The sequence below is a fragment of the Malassezia sympodialis genome, genomic scaffold (genome assembly GCF_000349305.1).
Source record: "Malassezia sympodialis ATCC 42132 genomic scaffold, msy_sf_3, whole genome shotgun sequence".
Lineage (NCBI taxonomy): Eukaryota > Fungi > Basidiomycota > Malasseziomycetes > Malasseziales > Malasseziaceae > Malassezia > Malassezia sympodialis.
In genome coordinates, this window is record NW_017387801.1 from 207,626 (window position 1) to 232,925 (window position 25,300).

A 25,300-nucleotide genomic window follows, 5' to 3' on the forward strand; every position below is an offset into this window, starting at 1 on the left:
TTGAAGTCTTTGTTGTTAAAGTTCCCCTGCTTTTGGGTATTAACGGGCTTCAGTTCCATCGTGTATCTGGCAATCCGTGGCAGTATCAGACGCTTGCCAAGCGCATTCTCAACGAGCTGCATCTGTAGTGTAGGAGACGGTATGTATAGGAATTATGTACAAGGATTTATGCCCCAGGTGCCTGCGACGCGGCCTTGCTGCTTTTGTCGTCCTCCCGACATGTCTGCGATCGAGCTCATTAATCCCCGCGCGGAGTCAGTGCGGCGACTCCAGGCTTTGCAGGTCAACATAGCAGGTGCTATTGGCCTTGCTCAGGTAGTGCGATCTAATCTGGGTCCGCGTGGTACACTCAAGATGCTGGTTGATGGCTCGGGCAATCTGAAAATGACAAAGGATGGCAAGGTTCTTCTCACAGAGATGCAGATCCAGAACCCTACGGCGGCTATGATTGCACGCACCGCTGTGGCTCAAGATGAGCAGTGTGGTGATGGCACAACGAGTGTGGTACTCTTGGTGGGCGAGCTTCTGAAACAAGCTGAGCGCTACATTCAGGAGGGCGTCCATTCGCGAGTTGTATCAGATGGCTTTGATGTAGCTAAAGCAGGGGCTCTTCAATTTCTTGAAGAATTCAAGCAAAAGATGGACCCTGACCGCGCAACATTGGTGGCAGTGGCAAACACTGCCTTGGCTACGAAGCTAGCGCCGAAATTGGCGAAACAGCTAGCTGACAGCGTTGTCGACGCGGTACTTGCTGTTAAGCCTCGTGCGCCCAGCTCTTCTGAAGCACCTTCGTTGAAGGAGGATGGAAGCTCAGAACGTGTGGATGAGTGGGTTACACGCAACCCTATTGATCTTCACATGGTGGAAATTATGAAAATGCAGCACAAGAGTGCCACTGATACGCAGCTAGTGCGCGGCTTGGTAATGGACCATGGAGCACGCCACCCCGATATGCCAAAGCGTGTACGGAACGCATACGTGCTGACACTGAATGTAAGCCTTGAATACGAGAAGACGTGCGTATATTTGTGCTAACGAGACAGTGAAATCAACTCAGGATTTTTCTACTCTTCGGCTGAACAGCGTGAAAAGTTGGTCGAGTCTGAGCGACGTTTTGTGGATGCAAAACTCAAGAAGATTGTTGAATTGAAGAATGCGGTGTGTGATGCCGATGCCAACACTCCTGAGTCGGAGCGCAAGTCGTTCGTCATCTTTAACCAGAAGGGGATTGACCCCATGTCACTTGATGTGCTCGCCAAGAATGGCATTCTGGCTCTCCGACGAGCAAAGCGACGCAACATGGAGCGCCTGCAGCTGTGTTGTGGTGGCGTGGCGCAAAATAGCGTCGATGATCTGTCTCCCGATATTCTGGGTTGGGCTGGACTTGTGTACGAGCAGACACTGGGTGAGGAAAAGTTTACTTTTGTTGAAGACACTAAGGATCCAAAGAGTGTGACTCTACTCATCAAGGGACCCAATGCGCACACTCTCAATCAGATTCAAGATGCTTTGCGTGACGGATTGCGGAGCGTGAAGAATTCCATCGAAGACGGCGCGCTAGTTCCTGGCGCTGGCGCATTCGAAGTGGCCGCCGCTGCACATCTTCTGGACAATGTTCGACGCACGGCCAAGGGCCGCGCGAAGCTCGGCGTCGAAGCATTCGCGCAAGCTCTTATGGTAATTCCCAAGACACTAGCAAGCAATGCTGGGCTTGATATTCAGGATGCTATTGTAAACCTGCAAGATGAATGTGCTGAAGGTCATATTGTAGGCCTGGATACCCAAACGGGCGAATGTATGGATCCCGTCAGCAGCGGCGTCTGGGACAACTATCGTGTGAAGCGTCATATGATCCACAGCAGTGCTGTTATTGCTTCCAACTTGCTTTCTGTGGACGAAATTTTGCGCGCGGGTCGTAGCTCGCTTAAAAACGACGCGCCAGGTCCGTAGATTCGAACCAAATGCGTTTAGCACATATGTAGCGCGCTGTAGCTTTAAGGGTTGCCCTCCACTTTAGTGCTGGCCCGAACGGGGCGATTTTGACAACTTCGTCAAGTGCGATGTCCAGTCGATTCGGGCCTGGTAGGGAGGGGATAGGTCCATCTCTACAGGTTTCCTATACTCTCCCTCCTCTTATTTCTTTCAAAGATGATCCTTATCGCAGGTATCTTCGAGGTGGAAACCCGGCCACTATGCGGTCATTACCGATACTTGATTTCCCACCTCCCAAGCCGGCATACTCGTCACAAATAACACAAAACGTGTCTACGCCCCGTGTGAGATGTTCACATAAACCAATGATGGAATCCAATCAGTCATTGCTAGGCAATGCTCATGAGCAACATATGCGCCCCATTAGTGCCTTACAATTATCTGCTACGGATGAATCTACTACACTCTACAGTGCGGGAATGGACGGTCTCGTTTGTCAATGGGATATTAGTTCCATTGATCAATGTGCCACGCCAAAGCTAGTCCAAAGTGCTCGCCCCCACCGCAACTGGATTTGGGACATGGCCCTCTGCCGTGGTCAAGAAACTGTGGTTACTTGTTCATCCGATTGCACTGTAAAAGCATGGAACGCTGGTACAGACGGTTCTTCGTACGAACTGGGGGCACATGAGGACTTTGTCAAAGCGCTGGCCTCTGCACACGCAGCATCATGGGTGGCAAGTGGATCTCTTGACCGTACCATTTGTCTGTGGGATCTCAAGGAAGGGCGCCAGGAACCCATGTGGCGCGCAATGGCCCCTGCAAGTATCTACTCAACGACCTGCAACTATACAGGCAGTGTCACGGCCACTGGTGGTGTTGACCGCACAATTCATGGGTGGGACCCCAGGATGCAAGACTCTACCTTCGAGCTGTTCGGGCACGATGACAATGTTCGTACAATGTGTATGAGTCCGGACGGCCGCTATCTGTTGTCAGGATCCTCAGACACAACGGTCAGACTATGGTCTGTCGGTGAGCAACGTTGCATTCACACATTCTTGCATCATAATAGCAGTGTTTGGAGTCTATACTCCAACGATCCACAGCTGACGACATTCTATTCTGGTGATCGGGACGGATACTTGTGCAAGGTCGACTGGAATCAAAATAAAGATCTATCGGAAGGCCAATGCATTGTTCTAGCACGTGAATCCAGCAATGAAACTGGTCAAATTCCCAGTATTCTCAGTATTGCGGTTGACAACCCACAAGAGGTTATATGGTCTTCGACCCTCGCATCATCAACATTTCGCTGTTGGAAGGACGTACCTACTAACTCCAATTATCAACTCACTAGGGAGGGCGACCTGCCGAATTTGCGCCAGCTCCCTCTAAAGAGCCAGGTGAACCTGAAACCAATTCGTCACTCTGACTTACTTAACAGTCCTCTTTCTTCGAATTTTTCACAGGCATCTCCTGCTCTGGTCGAGGCCTTGAATTCCTCACAACTACAACTACCTGAATCTGCAGAAGAAGCCTCGCCGCTCTCCACGTCGCCGCTTATTGAAGTACCTGGATCACACGGTATTATTCGAGCATGCATGTTAAATGACCGCATGCATGCTCTGACTATTGACTCTGGCGGTGTTGTGGCTCTTTGGCATATCCCTAAAGCACGGTGTTTGGGTACCTTTGACAATGATTCATTACATGCGGCAGCTCATGCCCGTCAAGCTAACGATGACTGGCGCCCCCAAGATAAACCTAGTGACACTTTAGATTTGGTCCAAGGAATTATTGAAGGTGATGGCGTGACACAATCCTGGTGCTCGCTCGATACTTCAACTGGCATGTTGACTGTACACATCGATGAAAGTCGCGTCTGGTCGGCAGAGGTCTATGCCGATGAATTCAATCTGGATGTGGTGTCTGGAGAAGAACAGCCTTGGACAGAAGACCGCGTGGTTTTGGGCGTCTGTGTTTTGCGTAATTTGTTTCGCGGCCTACTGCTTGCCGAGACCGTGTTACATCCTCCTGAGAACAATGATGGTATTCCTCAGCTTGCAAGATGGCTATCTTCACTGCAAATTCCTTCCGAAACTCTTCTACACATGCCGCTTTCGCAGCTTCCCAATGCTATACGAAGCGACAACACGGATCAATCGTTGTACTCTATCATGGCCCATATGACAGGCACTTTCACATCCACTGCAAGCGGTAGTGTCCCTGCGCCAGCACAAGTGGCGGAATCACCTTTAGAGACAACCTTGCTGCAATTGCTCAACAAGGTGCAAGCTCATTTTTTCACAACACCGTCCAGCGCAACCAGTATATCTTCAGCCGATTCCAATGGGTCCTTGTTGAATGGACTACGTCGCGGGGTACAAAAGCCACAAGCTCGCTTGGATTCTTCTAACAGGACCGCTCTTGTCAATTTCGAGCAAGATTTGAACGCACTTCAATCCATCCTCCAAGGGCCTCGTCGTTCCGCGCCTCCTTCTCCAGGCACGCCAGGTATCTTCTACGCTGACGACCTGCCAATCGAATTATTGCAAGATATTTGTCAAAGTGGTGAGTCGAAGCTGGTATATCGAGGTTCTGTGGTGTCGATTGGACGTGATACGCCCTTGCTTGAGCTCCTGGCTCCTCTTTGGCTTCTTAAAATTCTCTTTGTACGACAAAACCCGAACAAAGAACTACCGCGGATTAGGGTCCACCTAGAAAAATGGACCCCGGCGCAGGTGAGTGGGACTCAACCCATGAAGCATGCACTAGAGGCACCTCAATTGTCAAATAAATATTCAAGTGTAACTACACCTCGTCTGTTACGCGTCGCCCGGATTGCGGAATATGTGTACCAGTCTTTAATTGCCTCGGGTGTACAGGCACCTTACACCTACCAAAGCTCTTCTTCTGTGGACGTACCTATTGATATTATGTGCCGGAATGTGACTCTTCCACCCCGTTTAACATTAGTGCAATGTCTACGCCATTGGACAAGAGGCACGGGGGATAATATGCAACTGCAGTATCGATGGAAAGCCCCTGCGCTATAACTTGTTTTAAGGTCTTAATCGTCATTAAGAAAACGATATGTTGGGGCACATAGCGGAGTGGTTTACCGCATCGGTTTTCGGTTATGCTGATTCCCGAAGGTCATGGGTTCGATCCCCATTGTGCTCTTTTTAATTTTATAATTTTGTTTTCCACCATGGATTGGCTATACGGAGTTATGCCACAGCTACATAATTTGAAGGTACCAGAAGGCACTTTTCGTTCCGTAGGATGAGCCACCAATTTTCGTCACTTTGGTCGACAACTTGAAGCAATTCACCCTCGTGAATTGTAGCCTCCTCCGGTGAAGATGCCTCATAGTCGTACAACGCCTCCGCTGCCACGACCGAGTCTAAAAGCGCAACATACGCAGTTGGGATTAATCCTTTCACCTCCGGCAGTGATGCCAATGAGCCATATGTCCAATCTCCCTCGATTGGTACGCCGTTAAGCTTTGGATGGATCAACAAGACAGAATTTTCTTCGAATGAAGCCATTCCCTCTCCGCCAGCAAATGCATACAGTGTGCGGCAGCGGAGTTGCCGGTTTGTATCGAAGTCCATGTGCGACTCTTCCATCATTTCTGCACCAGGTTCTGTGGCAGTGACGTTTTGAAGAGAAATTGTACTTTCAGGATCAACTGCTGTACTCTGCGCAGTATCCACTTCAGGTTCGACAGATTTACCATAGACACTCATAGGCTCGGCACTTTCAGGTTCGTCGTCGCTACTGTCCACAACTGGCACAGAGGATGTTGAAATTCCTGCAGGTGGTGATGATGAGCCCAAAACTGAGCCTGCTGTTAATGCACCTGACCTATCCCTGGTAGTTGTCTTCTTGAGGGTTGTGCCTCCCCGGATTTGCGATAGAAGCGCATTGCGATCACCACCATTTCCACCTAGAGGCGCGGGTAATCCGTTCGATGATGTCACCGCCTCAGCCGAAGGTGCCTGAGCGCCTTTCTTCACCTCTGGCTCAATTGGAGCAGAGGATGGAGCAGGAGGTATGGGTGGCGGCGGAGGCACAGACGTTGCCGGTTGCGTCGTTGGCACCACACCACTGAAAAGTTGTTGTGCCAAATGTTGGCGCGTAGTACGGGAGCTTAAAGGGTTTTCATCTTCATCCTCATCCTCTTCTTCATCCCAATCATCGTCATGTGACGGTGGCAAGTGTACAGAACGAGTAGGGGCAGTCGCTGGTGGCGTAGGTCTGTGGGGTTGTGGCGGTTGAGGGGTTTGAACAGGGGCATGACTGGACATAGGCTCTTCTTCGGCCATAGATTTAGGTTCTGGTTCACGGGGAGGATGAAAAGCGGCAGTCAATGGGGGCGGATCTGTCTTGAGATCTGATGGTAAAACCTCAGGTGCTTGGCGGAAAAATGGGTTAGTTGAAGGCTTTGCGCGAGCAGAGGGTGTTGGCATTGAGTTTGGCTCAGGTTCAGGTTCAGACAGGGGATTGGATGGAGTTAACGGCGGAGGGTCAGGTACAGATTCTAGTGTTGCCTTACGTTCTGGCACCTGAATTGAATCATGCTTGGGAAGATAAGATACAGACTGTCCCTTTTCAGATGGCATAGTGGTTTCTTGAGGAACGGGCGCAGAGTCATGGGACGACAGAGGCTGCTCCTTTTTATGGTCTTTTGCTGGATCAGGCAGCCTTGCTCGAGTAGGCGGTGGTGGTGGCTGTTTATGTTCACGCAGACGGGCTTTGCGTGCCTCCTCACGAGCCTTCGCCTCTTGCTCAGCCTGTGCCGTTCGAGCTTCTGCCTCGCTCTTTTCAGAAGCAAGCCTCTGCTCCACTGAGGCGTCAACAGAGGGGGATTTGTCCACTGTACCCGCCACTCCTAGCATGCGCATACGTTCCTGAACACGTCGCTGTGCCTCTGAACGAATCCAAGCCTCGCGCTCCGTGCCTGAGAGTTTGGGTGCTGATGGCGCAGGCATTGGTGTAGAAGGCGGTACCGGCGACACAGGTTTCACGGTGTCAGATGGCTCCGATCTTGGCTGCTCAGCAGTTGAGGAAGGAGGCACAGGTGATGAAGACATTTCCAGATGCGAATATTTGTCATTGTTTCGAGCATCACGGAGTCGGCTTGCTTCAAGCTCTTTCTTGCTATCCATCGTATGACGTTTGTCCAGACGTCGTTCCAATTGAGGCAAACGCTCATGGAGAAGTTGCATGAGCGTGCGTTCTGCCTTCCGACGTTGCTCTCCAGCGTGGGGTCCCTCGCGACGGTTATAATACTCAATATCATCCTGGAGGCGGCGAATAGCGTATCGAACATCTTCCATTTCATTTTGCAGATCATGATCTTCTTCTTCGTTCAAATCTGTACGTTCCAACATGCGCTGTGTCTTTTCCAGCTGCCTTTTCATCTCACCAAGATCCTCAGCGGCACTCTGACCATTGAACTGGACTTCTCGGCGATCGAGGTAGCGACTCCGGCTTCGGTAACCAGCTGAATCAGACTCCCTATGCTTGTATGCAACAGCATCACTTGTACGACCCGCATCTCGTTCCACAGGATTTTTGTAAAACGAGCGCGTTTCAGTGTATTTGGCATCCTTGTTTGATCCTGGTTCAGTCAAATTGAGAGCTGTAGCGTTGCGAACATTTGTATCTTGTTTGAGTAGATCCTTCAAAAAATCGACACTTTCGCTCAAGTCACGAGATGATGACGGAACGAGTTCCGCTGGAAGCTCTTGTGGAATTTCATTGCCATTGAGTGCACGATAAATAAGAGCCATGGCAATATGGAACTCAGCGATGTTTAATTTACCGCGATTCTCAGCATCTGCAAGATGCCAGATCTGAAGTAATTGCTCGCGAGAAAGCCCACTTTGGCCAAAAAGTTCACGAGCCACATCCCCATTAATCCATCCCGTCTTCTTTGCATCCCAGGCACGAAAAATATTGTCATAACTCTTGCGCTCATCCTTGCTCATTGTCCAAGGTATCCCAGTCTTGGCCTTATTGGGCTGCTGCGTAGATATAGTCTGAAGTTTGTTCTGAAACTGATCAGGCTGCAAACTGGCTTGATGGAAGTTCATGTTCGAGGGTACGGGTACCCCAGAGTAAGGTTGCGCAGCAGGCAAGAACTGCGTATACATTAAACGCATTCGGGGATCTGAGAAAGCTCCGGTCATTTGTGCAGCCATGGGAATACCAGTTGACTGGCTCATCATGGGTGATATGCCTGTTGGCTGGCTCATCATTGGGGTCATTCCTGTTGGCTGGCCCATCATCGGAGGCATTCCCGTTGGCTGGCCCATCATCGGGGTCATGCCTGTTGGACGCTGCTGCATCATAGATGACATACTCGTGGTCTGTGGCATCATCGGTGATATCCCAGCTGCCTGATGTTGCATCATAGGCGGGGCACCCATTGGTTGTCCCATCATAGACCCGGTCATCTGTGACATCATGTTGGGAGGCGGCGGCGGCGGTGCCTGGGGACGCGCAATAAACGATGCACCAGGCATTCCTGTACTTTGCATATTCATAGGCATTTGTCCCGTCATCTGAGGCTGTGGGTAGACACCATAACCTGGTGTTCCCGAACTGCCCCATTGATTTATAGGGTACATTGTACCACAACGAGGCGATGTAGAGGCTATCAAGCCGTGCGCCTAAGGTGCCAACCGGTAAATCACGTGCACTAATAGTCCCAGCGACATCCTGCACGGGCCTAGCTGTGTGCTCTACAACTACATGGTGAAATACTTGATCGGCCGGTACGCTTAGAATCACCAACGACAGTTTTTCCGACCCTATTTTTGGAGTTGTAACAGGTGTTGCAGCCTATATTCTATGGGAGAACGATCCGCGTAATGCTCAAGACCATGGAAACGGAAACTCACTATTGGATCTTATCAGCCGTCGTCTCCAAATCGAAAATCCGGTTCGGAAAATGACTCATTCTATGCGACAGCAGCTACAAAGCCGTTCACCAGAGACAGAGAAGAGGATTATTTAATTTTTATCTGCCCGGTAATGCTTTGCCCAAGCTGCAGTAAGCACAGGATTGTGATGTACGTACAGGTAAAAGATGGCGCCAATGAAGCGAAACAACGCGAGACCTGCCACTGCGTAAAAAAGAATAGCCATGTATATGTTATGCACTTTGCGTGGTAAATTTATAATGGCCACACCCAGTGCCGCATTTGTCAAGGTCCATGCCAGCAGGACATTGGTGCGCACAGCCGCATAGTAATCTTTCTGTTCAAGGTCTAGGTCGCGCGTCGCAGGAGTTGGCTCTGGGTTGACAGCTAGCACATGGCATGCATCTTCGTATGCTGCATCAATATCCTGAGTCTCATTCGGCAGTGTGACGTTTACGGCGTTGCCCGAAGCATCGACAGCTTGACCCAAGTCTGACTTGGTGTTAATTGATCCTTTTGTACCCCAGGACACGTCATGTATGTTGGAAAAGGCATCTGCAGTGTTAGAGGAGACAGCTTACATATATTGATGACATTAATAAAGCTTCGGGTTAGCATTCACACTCGTACCTGGGTGATAGGAGCAGAAATTGGAGTAAGCTAGTGAACAAATGCCATGGGTCAAGCTGATGGTGAATAGATCTCCACGTACGAAAAGGATGGAAGAAATAAGCCAAATACCAAAGGTACTTAGTACTGAGACAACGATTCGAATAAATACGCCATCAGCAATGATATGGATCCCTTGGTTGTTATCCACCTCCTTTCTGACGCTCACATAGGCCAGATATATGACGATGACCATCATATACAACATTAACAGAGCAAATATAATCATAGAAAAGAGATATCCATTACGGTTGCCTTGCGGTCGGTTGCCCATCGACAGCAGAAAACAGTATATCAATATGGCGAGATAGACATACTCGCAAATGACGGAGGGTATGTGCAACCAGTGCACAACATCAGTCATAGATTCGGCCAAAATTTTGAAAGTAAGATAGTAATTTGCCAATGAAAACCAAGAAAACAATAGTTGCACCAACTGGTACACCATCTCAATATGAAGGACGGTTTTCCGGAAGAGGGAGTGATTGGATCGGTAGATATAATTGAACTTGATAATGGAATGGATAGCAGCAAAGAAGGATCCATTCAACCAGCGTCGTCGCTGCGATATTAGCTCGGGTATTTGCGTAGGAACATCAGTTTCACCATGCGCTCGTTTCACAAACCGCAAAACCCAGGAAGCATTGCGTTTGGTGACAAGTTCCCAGCATAGTACTCGGTCTTCTGCAAGGTACATGTTTTTGGTGAAAATGTCCGCATCTGAATGACCACCATATAATTTTTCTCCTTTAAAATAGGTAGACAGGGGTCCGTGTCCCATCGCATCGTTTTGCAGGGCTTCGTATCGATACGCACTAAACGCTCCAGGGAGCACGCTGATATAACCAAACGCACTTTCCATGGGCTTGTCCAATACATTGCTCAATTTATACTCAAAGTTTTGCGCAGCAACCAAAGGGTTAGCAAGAGCGTGTCCCATTTTCCCTTTCAAAGCCACGATCTCTCCGCACGCACCGCCTACATTTTCATCTTGGTCGAATGCTTCCCAGAGACGGTAGATACTCCGAGCTTTCGGCATAGTACCCACATCAATGAGGATGCAGACGCGGGGCTGTAGCATGGCACTGAAAGCATTGAAAGCCCAGCGATGGGAATTGATTTTCTTTTGATTGTGCTCCTTGATGCACAAGAGAATCTGGACCGGTACAATTCCTCGCTCAGCACTGCGGAACTTTAATGAAGGATCGACTGAGATCTGGGTTGTGTATTCGTACATGTGGGCCACAACTGGCACATCCTGAACAGTGTTCTTCCCCACACCTTCCTGGTAAATGCCCATAGCCGCCAAAACGCTTAGTACACGGCTGTGTATCTTCATGCGGCCATCAGCGATAATCACCACGGATACCTTTTTCCAGCTGTCCGGGCCCCATGTAGCATGTTTTTTTAACGAGCAAAGATAAGCAATATTTGTCATGACACCGTGCATCGTTCGCGTAAAAAGCTTGTCATCTTCATTATAAAGAGTGAGGATTATGCAAATCTCAGTAGGGCGTGGGGGATCATACAAGATCTGTCGCAACGAGTAGTTCTCTGATACAAAGCGATCAGGATCACATGTAAGTGCCGTGTATCGCATGTGTGAGAATTCGCGCCCTTCACGAATAGGAAGCATAGAATGTAGTTTAGGGGGGATAGGACAGTCTAGCACGAGGTGACCATGATCGAGGGGCACACGTTTAATGGTATTGTAACGACGAGGCCGACGTTGAGGAATATGACCATAGTACGTTTTTTCTCCATCATCATAGTATTCTTCTGAATTTGATGACGCAGGCTGTATTAGAGCAGTAGAACTCGGGCCATAAGCGGAAGAAAGCAATCCCAGAACCGTTTGGTTTGCTTCATCATCCGAATGTGTAGAGCTGATGGCTTCTTTGGACACGGCATCCATCGGCTCCAGATACGGCATTTCACTCTCTGACCATCCGACATTAGAGTGCTGAAAATCTGAAGTATTGGCTGCTGGTTGAATGGACTGCATCGTATACGCGTCGCCAGTGGTTGAGTCGTAAAACTCATTGTTATCACCAGACATAGTCAATCTATTGTCGTAGTACGACTCATCAGGGTATTGATATACATCACTAGTGTATACGTGTTGTTGATCTTCGCCGGCGCCTGTATCATGATAGTGCTTATAAGTTTCCTCTGACGAATATTCATAGTTCTCGACAATATTCTGCGTCACGTCATAAGCGGCCGCTTGACTTTCATATGGGTTAATGAGCTGCTCTTGCTCTAGCTCAGAGTCACCATACAAGTGACTCGTCAAAGTAGCTGGCGTCGTTGCAACGCGACGCGGACCAAAGATCGCCCGCGCCGGCATCTCGTGGTCTGAGTGTTTGGGCAACCTGTGTTAAATCGGGGCCTCATCGGGTCACCCACGTAAGATGCGTTGGCGGGCAGGGGTCACCGAGCGAGCTTGTCCTGTCGCCATGCCGGACCTCCCACGCGCACACATTCTGACATCGCAATGGGAGCTTCATGAGCGAAAGATTGTTCGCGAGCGATATGGAAGCGTTCTATCGCGAGGTTTGATTTTAAAGCGTGATCATAGTGTAGCCCATGCGGAGATGACCAAACACGATGCGATCGCCTTAGAAGGTGCACCCCTGTTTCGCGAAGCAGACATGGATTTGGGTGTCTTTGGGGTGTGTCAACCTACCATTCTTGGTCTAAAGACAGTTCTATCTGCTTTGCACTGCAATCCCACCGAAGATAAAGCTGACTCACGTTATTGTGCATGGGTCTGCACACGGGAAGAGCCCGTTGTCTATGTCGGAGACCGGCCGTTTGTGCTACGTGATGCACTGAATCCAAGGCAAACAATGAGCATGAGCAGTCGTGCTGAGAATCTAGAGGCTATTGAAAAACGGCTCAAGCACGATATCCTGACGGAGGCAGTGAAGAACAATGGATTGCTCCTCGTACATGAGGAGCAAGGAGACTCGCAAGACCTCAAATCAATGTGGGTTGCTGTGGAGAAAGGAGAAGTTCGTACAGTGCGTGAGGTCTTTGCGTGGGTTCGATCTCAAGGTTGGCGCGTTTCGTACCATCGGCTACCAGTAGCACCAGATCAGCCTCTTGAGCACAATTATCTGGATGCCTATACCCAGGTAATCAAGGATACGGACCCGCTCAAGACCTGCTTTGTGGCCAACTGTGGTGCTGGTGTATTTCGCACAACTTTTGCAATGATAGCAGCTGTGCTGGTACGCCGGCGGCAGCTGGTGCTGCTCACCAACACTGACCCGATGAAGGAAAAGGACGGACAACAGCTGGACACACAAACATTGCCCACTACGCTTGGAAATACATTGCGTCGGGCACAAGATAATATGACGCAAAACCACAATCTTCTGCGTCTTATCTATGTGCTAAGCCACAGTTTGACCACCAAAGATACAAGCGGTATGATTGAGCAGCTGCTAATGCAGCCGGTCCTTCTAAAATCACTTCAAGAGGCTAATCTGGGGGACTATGGTATTATTCGTCAACTTTGTGGACTATTAGACAATGGTTTGGAGTGTAAAGCATCTGTTGATATGGCCATCGACGCATGTGCCCATGTTGTTAATCTGAGAGAATCAATTTTGTCGCGACGCCTTCATTATTCGACAGCCGCCGCTATCGATGAATCACAAGCAAATCTGTTTTTGAGGCGAGCATCCAAGGCCTTAGAAGTGTACTACTTTCTGATTGCCTTTGCAAGCTATGTCGAGGAAAGTCGGACAGCCTTGTTTCGTTACCGATTTGCAGAGTGGCTTAAACAGCGAGCAGAGATTTGGCGCGGTATTGTGCGCATCCGTACGCTGCGTCATCATCTTACGTTGTTTGAGCCAGTTGCAGACTTATCCATGATCAGCCGCGGTGATGCTAGCGCATTGGCTGCCCCTAATGACTCGGTACGTCGACGCTTTGGTGAGGTCCTAGCGCAAGGAGCACTGGTCACAGGCGATGAATTTGCTGAATTCGTTGTGCATAACAGAACTGGGACCGTGTTGCGTTCGGGTTTGTTGCTGAAGCGCGATGTCTGGCGCGAGTTTTCCCTCGATAAAGGCAACCACTTGCGTGGCGTTGTGAATTTCCGTCGCGTCCTCGATACCAATATCTTTGGCACGGGCCAACCATCCGTGGAAGGGTTCAAAAATCTCCTCAACTACGTACTGGATGAACTGACCAAAGAGGGAGAGACAGAACACACAGTGTTATGGATCAACCTGCGGGAGGAGCCACTCGTGTATGTGAGTGGACACCCCTATTGCTTGCGCCAGCGCGAGCTATCACTCCGGAATATCACGGATTATAGTGGAATTACACCAACAAGGCTGGCTCAATTGGAGGAACGACTTCGGCAGGATGTCGTGCATGAATTGGAGACAAGTGATGGTAAATTGTTACTGCACACGGAGACGGAGGACGGTACAGTTGTGCCCCTGTGGGAAGATGCCAAGCCGGATGATATTACCACAGTCCAGGGAATCATGGATCAAGTGGCTGCCTCACTTAAACCGGGTATACATCTGCAGTTCCGTCGGGTTCCTATCACGGCGGAGAAGAGTGTGGAATTTTCGGATGTCACGTATCTTTTACATGCTGTTCTGGACAGCTATAACGCAAATACACCTATCGTGGTGAACTGCCAGCTGGGTCGTGGTCGTACCACGCTAGTTTCCGTGCTAATTTTGCTAATGGAACGCTGGATCCAGCGCGCTCCGCTACCAGAGCCTGTAGCAGAACCTGCCCCATCTTACCATGTCATTAACAGCCTTTTACGTGTGGTGCCTCATGGCCAAGAAATTAAAAGAATGGTCGATAATGCAGTCGATGCATGTGGTAACGTGGTCAATATTCGGGATGCTATCGAACATGCCTACATTGCAGCTAGTGAAGCTCCTGAGGCTGAAAAGCAACGCTATATTGTACAGGGTGTTCAGAATTTGCGGCGATATTTCCACATGATGCTCTTCCAGGCTTACTTGAACAGTGTCAATCCTAGCACCATTTTCCAGCATACATACGAGCAATATGTCCAGAAGCAGCCAGTTATCACCACGATTGCGCGTGATCTCAACAAGCTGGAGCTGGTAACCATCAACCCACTCCGCAAAATTGACATTGGAGATGGAATGGCACTCAGTGATGAAGTGGACGAGGTAGTTCGCAATCGATCTGGTACGATCTTAAGCGCGTCCACGATCCTCAAGTCAGACTTCTTCAGCGGTATCCTCAAGGCTGGCCTTCCCTTGCGTATTGAAGGTATGCCTAATTTGCGCCGTGTGAATCCATTGGTTGGCCTGTTTCCCTCCAAAGACGAGTTTCACAGTACATTCCCTACAGCACAGGAGGTGTGGGGTTGCGGCATGCCCACCATTGATGGATTACGCAGAGGATTAAAGCGCATGGGTGCGGATGTAAACGCACTAAAGCACGTCGTGTGGACCAATTTGCGTGAAGAACCCGTGTTGTATGTCAATGGACGCCCTCATGTACTGCGGCTGGCAGAACAACCCCTGACCAACATGGAGGCCACCGGCGTCACAACCGACGTTGTAGAACGTATCGAACGAGCACTTCAGCGAGATCTTCGACAGGAAGCTCAACAACGCGATGGACGTGTACTGCTACATGACGAGGTACCAAAAGACGACGGTGACTTTACCATTGTGCCTGTATGGGAGACCGTACATGAAGCTGATATCCTTACACCTCGGGAAGTATATGAGCGCATGCGCCAAGAGAGTTTCCGAGTTGATTATGCACGCGTTGCCATCACGGATGAACAGGCGCCTGTGCCCGACGTCTTTGCTGAACTCGAAGAGCGCGTGGAGCACGCAATTGACACGCAATCTATCTGTGTCTTTAATTGCCAAATGGGTCGTGGGCGCACAACAAGCGGTATGATCATCGCCTCACTGATTGTATCTGTGCGTGAATTCGGTCAACTCTGGTTGGAGCGAGGTGAATGGCCAACTACAGATGATATGCGACCATCAGGTGATGCCCGAGAGCTCTTAGAAGACGAGTTGAGAGTGGATGGAGAATATCGCTGTATATTGCAGCTCGTTGGCGTCCTTACTCATGGTCGCTTGGCTAAAACGTTGCTGGACCGGGTTATTGACCGCATGGATACCATCCAGAACTTGCGCAAAGCTATTAGTATGATGAAGCTCCGTGCAGATAATACAGAGCCTGGTTCAAAGCGTCATATGCAACTCCGCACGGTGTTCAACAATTACCTCGCACGGTACGGTTACTTGATTGCCTTCACAAGTTACTTGCTGGACAAGATACAGTGGGACGAGGACCAGCGCGAGGATGATGACATCTCTGTCAGCTCTTATTCGCCCCGTCGCATCAGTTTAAGATCCATGGATGAATCTCTTATGATGAATTCATCAACGACGGAGTTATCGCCGAGCTTCCCGATATGGCTCAAGAAGCGGCGCGAAATCACCGGGATCCTTGAGAAGGACCACCTTGAGTAGACTTTCTCATTTCCACTGACCATAAACTCATAGCCTTTTGAAATCTTTCGCGATGTGAAAGTTTGGGGTCCTCCTTCGCCAGTCGCGTAAGTTGCTCACGGATAAATCGCTGATACAAGCTTGTACGTGGTGGCTTCTTACCCTTGCGAGCCATGTTCGTGTGGAGGTGGGTTGGAGGGATGCATGGAGCTCACGTGGTTTCAGGATTTGAAAAGTTTGCTCGCACGGGCGTGGCACAGCATCCTTGCGGCGATGGCAAAACAGCCAGGGATTGATATACCACGGCATGATTCTCCTTCGGAGCCGCATGGATCTCTTCAACCAGATAGATCCTGGCAATGGGAAAGGCTAGCCATATCAGGTAATTCAGGACAGTCTCTGCCAATGTTACGACAACAGGAAACCCCGCCTGATCAAACACCCAGCTCCGATGACAGTCGAACAGCTTTCCATCGCACAGATACCAAATTCAATGCATTCTCGTTGCCACTAGGCCGAATTCCAGGAAAATTATCTGCATCAGAGAGCTCTAAAGGAGCTGGTAGTATCTTGAATCACTTGCGCCATTCGTCCTCGCAGCGGAAGCCTAGGCGACCAAGTCGTAGTACATCGAAAGCAGCTGAAATCTTGATGGGACGTATCTCAATTTCAAGGCCACTTGATCGAGAAATGGATGAAGGATTTGAATTTGGAAAACCCGGTGCCACCTTCCGTCTGGGTCGCACCATTGGCGCAGGCGGTAGCTCCGTGGTATTTGAAGCGTATGCACTTGATGAGAACAACAAAAAAGTCGCTGTAAAAGTAACACGCCCAAACTCGACCGATTTAGGAAATGAGCACAAACACGAGGCAGACATTTGGAAACAGCTGCCTCAGCATCCCCATCTATTGGCACTATTGTATCATGAGAAACGCATCATTACGGATGGTAACTCGGACAATCAGAAAACCCGCGAGTTCATTGTGATGGAACTCAGCCATTATGGAAATCTTCTCCGACTCATACGAGTTGAAGGCACGCCGACGGGCACATCGCTTCAGCAGGAACAAAGCGATGATACTGTGACATCGCCTTTATCTTCGTCGCGGCATTCTTCATTGAATCTTCCAAAATTTCGAGGTATTTCTTTACAACAGACACGCGATATAATGCAGCAGTTAGCATCTGCTTTGTACTGCTTGCATAAAGTGGCACATGTTGTACACAACGATTTGAAACTAGAAAACATTCTTGGATTTCCCTCAGAAGATGAAAGCAAGATAACGTGGAAGGTAGCAGACTTTGGCCTCGCTGAATGTGTAGTCCCACAAGACGATCCATCAAATGTACCTCCGACACCTTGTGGTACCATTGAATATATTGCTCCTGAAATGGTCCGGTATTTGGATACCGATATGGAAATTTTTGACACAGTCCCTTCGCACGCAAAGCCGTTGCCACCCCCCGATCTTTCTCCCTATGCTCGAGATATGTGGGCATTAGGGTGCATTCTCTATGCACTATGTACGGGATCTTTGCCATTCACAGATGCGGTACAGTCACGCCTCTTGCAACGGATCAGTGACGGCGAATATGAAGTCCCTTATGGTCTTCTCACCTATTCAGAGCGCACAACAGTACCTGCCGAAGACTTTGGTAATGATATTGAAGATACTGATGAACATCGTGAACAGGCTCGTGAAGTATTGGAGCATCTTCTGGACGTGGATCCATATACTCGATGGGATATTGAAAATCTCTGTCAATCTCGCTGGCTGAATATGTAGATATGTATGTTATAGTAATGTTTGTAAGAATTTTAAAACAGATTGGCAAACTTGTTTCTGTGCCTCAGCATTGTCAACTTTGTGGTTGGCACCAAGAATATATTCTGTGTAGAAATGCTGACCTGAAAGCGCCTCAGACCAGCGTTTCAGTAGTTGTAATTTGTCAACGGATGCAGGTACATATTCGCTAATATGTTAGTGTTAGTTATACATACTCTTGCTCGCCCATGAGAAACAGTAGCGGTGCTCGGGACAATGCTGGCATAATACCTCGGCGGATCTGATCATCACTGAAGTTGTTGCTAAAGAAGTCGTCATCACCGTTACTGTCATTCAAGCTTGCAAAACGGTACGCTGTAAAGGCAGGGTTCAGAACAGCTTCAGAGTTACCTGTGCCACGACCATGCAAGGATTCCGGTTTGTGTATGGATTTGGAACGGTCAAGCAATGCAGATGGCTGATTTTTAAAAAGCTTGTCCCGGCATTCTTGAAGCTGCTGAGCGCTATGAGGCGTAACATGAGCTTCAAAATAATCGTGGTCAGAGACAGGAGCCTGACAAATGCCGCCATCAACATGGATGCATTCATCACCAGTTTCTTTGGATAGAAGGCGATCCTGTGAAAGAAAGGTCAACACATCCTGGCAGCCCGTCGAATGTCCCATAATTACGAGCTTGCCAACGCAAGGGTCGGAAGAGCGTGTTTTAATATGTTCAATTAGCTGCGCAAGTTCTTGTGCATCCCCTTCGAGCGATGAAGTTCCAAAACCTCCCAGATCAGAAGATTTGACTGGCTGAACAAGTGAGTAGGAGATACTATCAAGGTTGGCCGCCAGCTGAGGCAAGTATGGCACCACACCGATTGTATCCGTTAAGCCTGGTACGAATATGAGCTTATTTGGGTGATGAGGATTTGTCTCGAAATAAGGAAGGGAAATAGGGCAAGTTTGATACAGTCCCAAGGTACCGGTGAGCAACGGAGGCGGTTGCCTGCATTCGCTCATAGCGGTGATAGTAGTGATGCGGGAATCCACATTTCGGCTGTGGAGATAAACCTGCCGGGTATGCTCAGCACGCACATAAGACCAGTAGAAATATAATATGGGAAGAGTTTCATTTTTGGCGAAGGGCAAGCCTGAGTCCCACCGCGCAGAGCGCTACTGTACTACGGTATCAACCGAGACCAGATCGAGATCAGAAAAAGTGACTGGTCCTATCATGCTTGGAAGCCGATAGTTCCGGAAAGTATACGAACTCAAGTGAGAGGTCAACACACTTAAGCGGACTGCGCAGGAGCAATGGCACGAGCAGCAGCCACACGCTTCTTGGCAAGCTGGCGCTTGTTAAGACGCTGAGGAACTGCAGTAACGGTCTTGGGAACCTGCTCAAGAGGCTCTGAGAGATGGATCTCAATGTGGCAAGGCGAGCTGCGGTAGGGGTTAATACGACCGTGCGCCCGGTAAGTGCGGCGGTAAGTCGTAGGGGCCTGTTGAACGACAATGTTGCGGATAACAAGGGCCTCGGCATCCAGACCGCTAGCCTCGGCGTTGGCCTCAGCATTCTTAAGAAGACCAAGCAGGAACTTGACTGACTTGACGGGCCAGCGACCCTGAGTAGTCTTCAGACCGTTTACCTGAGGAGTGCGGCCCACACCACCGTTGAAGCGACGGAAAGGAATAGCCTGCTTGTGCTCAACAACATTGTCAAGGTAAGCATAAGCCTTCTGAAGCTTCATGCCGCTAATAGCAGCTGCGGTCTCACGCGTGTTCTTAAAGTGAACGCGGAGGTAGGCACCACGCGACTTTGCAGTCTTCTCCGGCAACTTGGTATCGTCAAACGCGTAGCGAGCCTGTCGAGCGTTAGTTCTGTCTCATAATAAAAAGCTGTGCGCCGCAATTATGTAGTCGTAGAAGCAGCCCATAGCTGTACGGCATACAGAGCATGCGCACACTGACGTCGTACTTACCATGTTGAACCTGACTTGAAGTCGTCAAACGATGAAACCTCTGGCGACTACACGCCTAGCACTCCGAAGATGCTGCATAGTGAATGGGAAACTGTCACGTGTGCTATGCAGTTTTATCACCATGTGGCACCACGTGGTATAATGGGCCTGTGCTAAGATGATGACAAAACGTGTCGGAAACGCGCCACCCGCACGTTCCACCCCTCTCCACCTAACATGTCGAATAGCGGAACTTACGACCCTTACATCCCCACTGAGAATGGAGCAAAGGCTACTACAAGCCAGGGAAATTCACGAACGGCACAAATTCAAGCTCAAATTGATGAGACAGTCGGTGTTATGCGTGAAAATATCAACAAAGTGAATGAGCGTGGTGAAAATTTGGATAGTCTCCAGAATAAGACAGACAATCTTGCTGTGTCAGCACAAGGTTTCCGTCGTGGTGCTAACCAAGTGCGGAAACGCATGTGGTGGAAGGATGTAAAGATGCGCATTGTGATTATCATCGCCATTGTTGCTCTTCTTTGTGTGATTATTATTCCTGCAGCTGTTACTACATCGGATGGCAACAACGACAAGGATAGCTCGGATTCGTCATCAACATCACCCTCTGCTACATGATATACCAGAAGTACCAAATGATCTTTTACGTTCTCGTACTGTCGTACCAACTTTGTAAATCCAGTCTAGAAATTCTTCTTAATGAAGTACTACGGTATTCGCAGTTTCTTGGCATCCTTTCTTTAAAGGAAAAACACGATTTCTATAGAAACCATTACGCTTCGTCGTGAACGCTGCGGTTCATATCAAATGCACCGTTGACATATGCACGAAGCTCGGCCAGATGAGCACCCTTGTTACCAGTAGCAACAGAGCTAGACGGCGGGCGAGCAGAAACCATGAATTCGCGACCCTTGTGGTGCTGCGTCTTGGTGCACAAAGTACGCAGACGAGGCTCAAGATACAGCCAAGCACCATTGTTCACGGGTTCTTCTTGGGCAAACATCAAATCAGCGTTAGGATACTTGTCAAGCGCCGCAACAATAGTCTCATAGTCAAGAGGAGCAATCTGTTCAATTCGAGTAATAGCGACATCTTTGATCTCATTCTCACGACGATGGTTGAGCAAGGCATAATACGACTGACCCACAGTAAGGATATGACGCTTAATCTGCTCAGGAGAAACGAGAGCATCTTTGCCCTCAGTCTCATGAGGCTCGGGAATCACGCGCTGGAATGACGTTCCCGGACCCATTTCCTCGAGCTTCGAGCGAGCCTCGGGGTGGCGCAGAAGCGACTTGCTGAAGAGGTTGATCAGCGGTTTGCGGAAATCGCGATGCACTTGGCGACGCAAAACATGGAACAGATTGGCCGGCGTGGTGCAGTAAACAACAGCCATGTTGGCATCTTGATGCTGACGGGCCACCTGCTCACTGTTAGGGAATCGGTACGGGTGGTCATCCATCAAAAGAAGGAAACGTTCAGGACGGGCACTCGAGTGCTCAGGGCCCTGTCCGTCGTAACCATGAGGCAGATTCACAACCAGACCCGTGCGCTGCAGCCATTTGTGTTCACCCGAAGCGATGAATTGATCAATAATGCACTGCGCGTTGTTGGCGAAGTCACCAAACTGAGCCTCCCAGATAGTAAGGTTTTTGGGATCCACAAGAGAGAAACCAAGCTCAAAGCCCAATGCACCAAACTCCGAGAGCGAACTGTTGCATATGGTGAACGGCGCTTGGTCATCAGAAAGATGCTGCAGAGGAACATAGGTGTTCTCACTCTTCTGGTCGTGCAGAACAGCATGACGTTGTGAGAAAGTACCACGCTCAACGTCTTGACCAGAAACACGGACCATATTATTCTCCATAACGAGCGATCCAAAAGCCAGAGCTTCGGCAGTGGACATGTCAATACCCTCGCCAGTCTCCAGAGTCTTCTCGCGGTTCCTGAGAATACGCACCAAGTTACGGTGAACAGTAAAGTCTTCAGGGAACGAAGCAGACGCCTTGCCGATGTAGCGCAGGCGCTCGACGTCAACACCGGTCTCGCGTTGTTCGAGAATGTGCTCCTTGAGCTCGCGGGGTGAAGGGAAGCCTTCCCATGCACTCGAAAGCCATTGACGCTCCTCAGGTTCATACGTCTTACTCTTCTCGAAAGCCTCCTGAAGCATGCCCCAAACCCATTCGCAGTGGTCGTTCAGCTGCTTCTCGGTGAATGTGCCTTCTTCAACAAGGCGGTTGATGTATTGCTTCAACGTCGGGAGTTGTTTACCAATGGCTTCGTACATGCGAGGCTGTGTGAACGAAGGCTGGTCAATCTCGTTGTGGCCATGACGACGGTAACAGACCAGATCAATCACGACATCCTTCTTGAACTTGGTGCGCCAGTCCACAGCAAGACCACACACATAATTCACAGCTTCAACATCATCACCATTGACATGGAAAATAGGAGCATCAATACCCTTGGCAATGTCAGATGGATAAGGAGTCGAACGCGCGAAACGAGGGTCAGTCGTAAAACCGATTTGGTTGTTGACAATGATGTGAATAGTACCGCCAGTAGCAAACTTGGGCAGATTGTACATACCCATCGTCTCATAGACAACACCCTGCCCAGCAAATGCAGCGTCGCCGTGCATCAGCAGAGCCATAGACTTGTTGTGCTCCTTGTCGCCCTCAAAGTCTTGCAGGGCACGGGTCTTACCGAGAACAACAGGGTCTTCGGCTTCCAGATGAGACGGGTTAGCCACGAGCGACAAAGCCACCTTTTCACCTGAGGGAGTAGGGCGAACATAGTTGGCACCTAGGTGATATTTCACATCACCACCCCCCTCTTCGTTTGACTTGTCAGCAAATTGGTGGAGAATGCTTTCCAGAGGGCGACGAATGACATTACCAAGCACGTTAAGACGTCCACGGTGAGGCATACCCATGGTAATGTTACGAACGCCTGTCTCCACCGCGCGGTCAATGATAGTCTTTACACCTGGAATCATAGATTCACCACCCTCAAGGCCAAAGCGCTTTTCATTGGGATATTTGGAGGCAATAAAGCGCTCAAAGGAGTCGGACCAAACGAGGCGATCGAAAATACGCCATTTCTCGTCCTTCGTGTACTCAAACGGCTTGGGCACTTCAAGATGCTCACGAAGCCAGTCACATTGGTTGCGATCAGGCACATGCACGTATTGATAACCAATTGACCCACAGTAAATTCGGCGGCATGCATCGATTACCTCGCGAATGGTCAGCTTAGTAGTACCAGCGGCGGCAAAGTTCGGGAGCAATCCTGTGCCTAGCTGCATTTCTTTATCGAGATCAGAATCGCTCCATCCATAGTAGCTGGGATCGAGCTCCTTGGGCATCTTTTCAGCACGCTCACTGTCGATAATCCTCAGAGGATCAATCTTGGCAATCTTGTGGCCCTGTACTTGAAAGGCACGCACGAGGAGCTGAAGCTTCAGATAATCATTGGCAGGATGGGACCCTGGTTCAGTGACAGTCCCAGTACCTGGCATGCTGAGCTGGCTTGGGGCAGGAGTGAAAGCCTGTTGACTCGGCATACCAGAATCCATGCCAGAGAAATAAACGTCCCAGCTACTGTGAACAGACTTCGGGTCTTCTTTCCAGCGACGATACATCTCTTCAGCATAATAGGAGTTGTTAGTCGTAGCGAAAGAATCGCTAGGGGAAGGAGAAGATGGCTTGGGAATAGGACCAGCCATTACACGAACCGAGCTAGTCATCATGCGGCATCCAGCAGACCTAGCAAAGACTGTGGACACGCGTGATGTCGTTACAGCGCGCATAGGCGCCTTGTGAAATTGACGCAGCATGGTGAATAGTGGTGGAAATGCCCAACTTTCCCGAGCCGGACAAAGAAGGCAACGATTTTGCTACGGTTACAGTCGTAGCTTAGGAAGCTGAATCAACTAGCCTTCTGTGGCGAAAAGCTGGCCCATGTGGAGTCGAGGAAGTAAGCACCGGTCGGAGTTACGGCAAACACTTGCATGTACCCAATCAAGTACTGGTCGCGCGCGGGCCATCTATCCCAAAGGCCGATCCGCATTACGAGACTGAGTGAGGACATATTCTACGAGTGCTCTAACATAGACGAAATATGGTTGTAAAAGTCAACATGGCTTGCACGGGGACCTTTGGCGTAAACAAAGCTGGCTGCCACCTGAGCAGCAAAAGCGCTCTTTAGATAGCTAGAAGGCACACGCTGGATTAGCTCATCCATCCCAACCTGACGGACCAGCGTAGGCGGGAAAACGTGGCCTAGCACTGTATTTCGTAAACGTTCCTGATCGTAAAGATTCGTGTTTTCAATATCTTCGGAAATCGAGTTCAAGGTTGTTGAGAGGTCAGTGGATATTATCGAACGAGGTTTCGACGTCTCCATGTGTTCCCTCCATATCGCCTCAAATTCTCCCTCGGCATTACGCCCAATAATGTCCTGAATGTCATGAACATAATTCATATAGAAAGGGGTAGGCTTCCCATCCACAAACATCATGTTAGATATGTATTCTTGATCCGTGAGGCCAAGCCCCACCAAAACTTCCAGGCTGCTGGACGTCACACCGCCTTTATTTGCACTAGCATCCGGATACAAAATGACGCCATGTTCTTCTAGTGCTAACCGGGCCTGTCGAGTAATAAATAGATTGGCACCTTCAACAATAAATTTGTAGTGACACTTATTCTCGCCGGTAATCATCTTGCAAACATTCGAAATATTGATAGAATCAGGGCGTCCGCCGCATGGGACAAACAGATCTGCTTTGTATAATAAGTGAGCTTGGTTGCGGAATGTGACACCATCAGATACTACTTCACCAGAGGGAAGCTTGACATTTCGATCTTCCACCAATACACGGTAACCATCTTGGGACAATTTCGATAAGTCAAAATAGGAAATCGTCTTTCGCAGCTTGGCTAAACGAATAAGCTCCTCGCGATTCAGTCCATTTGGATCGTGTATGACACCAGAGCCATCAATGATGGCTATAGTTTTGTCTTTAGATAGTAATATTTCATTTGAACCAAGATCCCCATCCGGTCCACCAGTCTGCACCTTCGTGATATCTTCCTCCTTCAGATTGTTCTTGCGCAAGATTCCGAAGATATACTGACGCACCGATAAAGATGTCATTCCAAAAACGTCGTGTGGAACACCGCCTAATGTAGCTGCAGTTTTACCTGTGGTAAAAGACTTCCACCATGGTGCGCCACGTTCACGAGCATGCTCAGCACCCCAATCCATGAAATCAGCTGTACCCTCGTCAGGACCTAAGAAGAGGATCTCTTCCTTTCCAACCAAATCCACAATTGGCTCTTTGACACCGGGTGTCGTACCCTTAATAAGCAAATCAATAATGGCATCGACGTATTTTTCGAAACACTTGCGCGGGTCAACATCCATATTAGGTAGAATAGTGCCCTTAGCACCTCCTTCTGGAATATCTTTGTTTTTCAAATGCTGGGTCCTAGCAAGGCCGTAATTTTC

The 25,300-nt window shown here is 49.3% G+C and overlaps 6 protein-coding genes across 6 annotated transcripts; 2 read left to right on the forward strand and 4 right to left on the reverse strand.

Annotated features, from left to right (window-relative positions):
• Window positions 1–219: 219 nt before the first annotated feature.
• Window positions 220–1,950, forward strand: MSY001_0690 (uncharacterized protein; the record flags this gene model as incomplete). Its single annotated transcript, XM_018885766.1, has 2 exons — window positions 220–1,016; window positions 1,044–1,950. The coding sequence occupies 2 exons, from the start codon at window positions 220–222 to the stop codon at window positions 1,948–1,950; spliced, it is 1,704 nt and encodes a 567-aa protein (XP_018739306.1).
• Window positions 1,951–5,165: 3,215 nt separating this feature from the next.
• Window positions 5,166–11,889, reverse strand: CHS2 (Class II chitin synthase-like protein; the record flags this gene model as incomplete). Its single annotated transcript, XM_018885767.1, has 5 exons — window positions 5,166–8,550; window positions 9,029–9,074; window positions 9,141–9,425; window positions 9,493–9,500; window positions 10,166–11,889. The coding sequence occupies 5 exons, from the start codon at window positions 11,887–11,889 to the stop codon at window positions 5,166–5,168; spliced, it is 5,448 nt and encodes a 1,815-aa protein (XP_018739307.1).
• A 109-nt stretch (window positions 11,890–11,998) lies between these two features.
• MSY001_0692 (uncharacterized protein) lies at window positions 11,999–16,051 on the forward strand (the record flags this gene model as incomplete). Its single annotated transcript, XM_018885768.1, has 2 exons — window positions 11,999–12,214; window positions 12,245–16,051. 2 exons carry the CDS (start codon window positions 11,999–12,001, stop codon window positions 16,049–16,051), a joined length of 4,023 nt encoding a protein of 1,340 aa, XP_018739308.1.
• A 3,042-nt stretch (window positions 16,052–19,093) lies between these two features.
• Window positions 19,094–19,786, reverse strand: MSY001_0693 (uncharacterized protein; the record flags this gene model as incomplete). The annotated part of the gene is made up of 2 exons (XM_018885769.1): window positions 19,094–19,666; window positions 19,784–19,786. 2 exons carry the CDS (start codon window positions 19,784–19,786, stop codon window positions 19,094–19,096), a joined length of 576 nt encoding a protein of 191 aa, XP_018739309.1.
• A 772-nt stretch (window positions 19,787–20,558) lies between these two features.
• MSY001_0694 (uncharacterized protein) lies at window positions 20,559–23,624 on the reverse strand (the record flags this gene model as incomplete). Its single annotated transcript, XM_018885770.1, has 1 exon — window positions 20,559–23,624. One exon carries the CDS (start codon window positions 23,622–23,624, stop codon window positions 20,559–20,561), a length of 3,066 nt encoding a protein of 1,021 aa, XP_018739310.1.
• Window positions 23,625–23,716: 92 nt separating this feature from the next.
• Window positions 23,717–25,216, reverse strand: MSY001_0695 (uncharacterized protein; the record flags this gene model as incomplete). The annotated part of the gene is made up of 3 exons (XM_018885771.1): window positions 23,717–23,834; window positions 23,904–24,439; window positions 24,869–25,216. 3 exons carry the CDS (start codon window positions 25,214–25,216, stop codon window positions 23,717–23,719), a joined length of 1,002 nt encoding a protein of 333 aa, XP_018739311.1.
• Window positions 25,217–25,300: the final 84 nt, after the last annotated feature.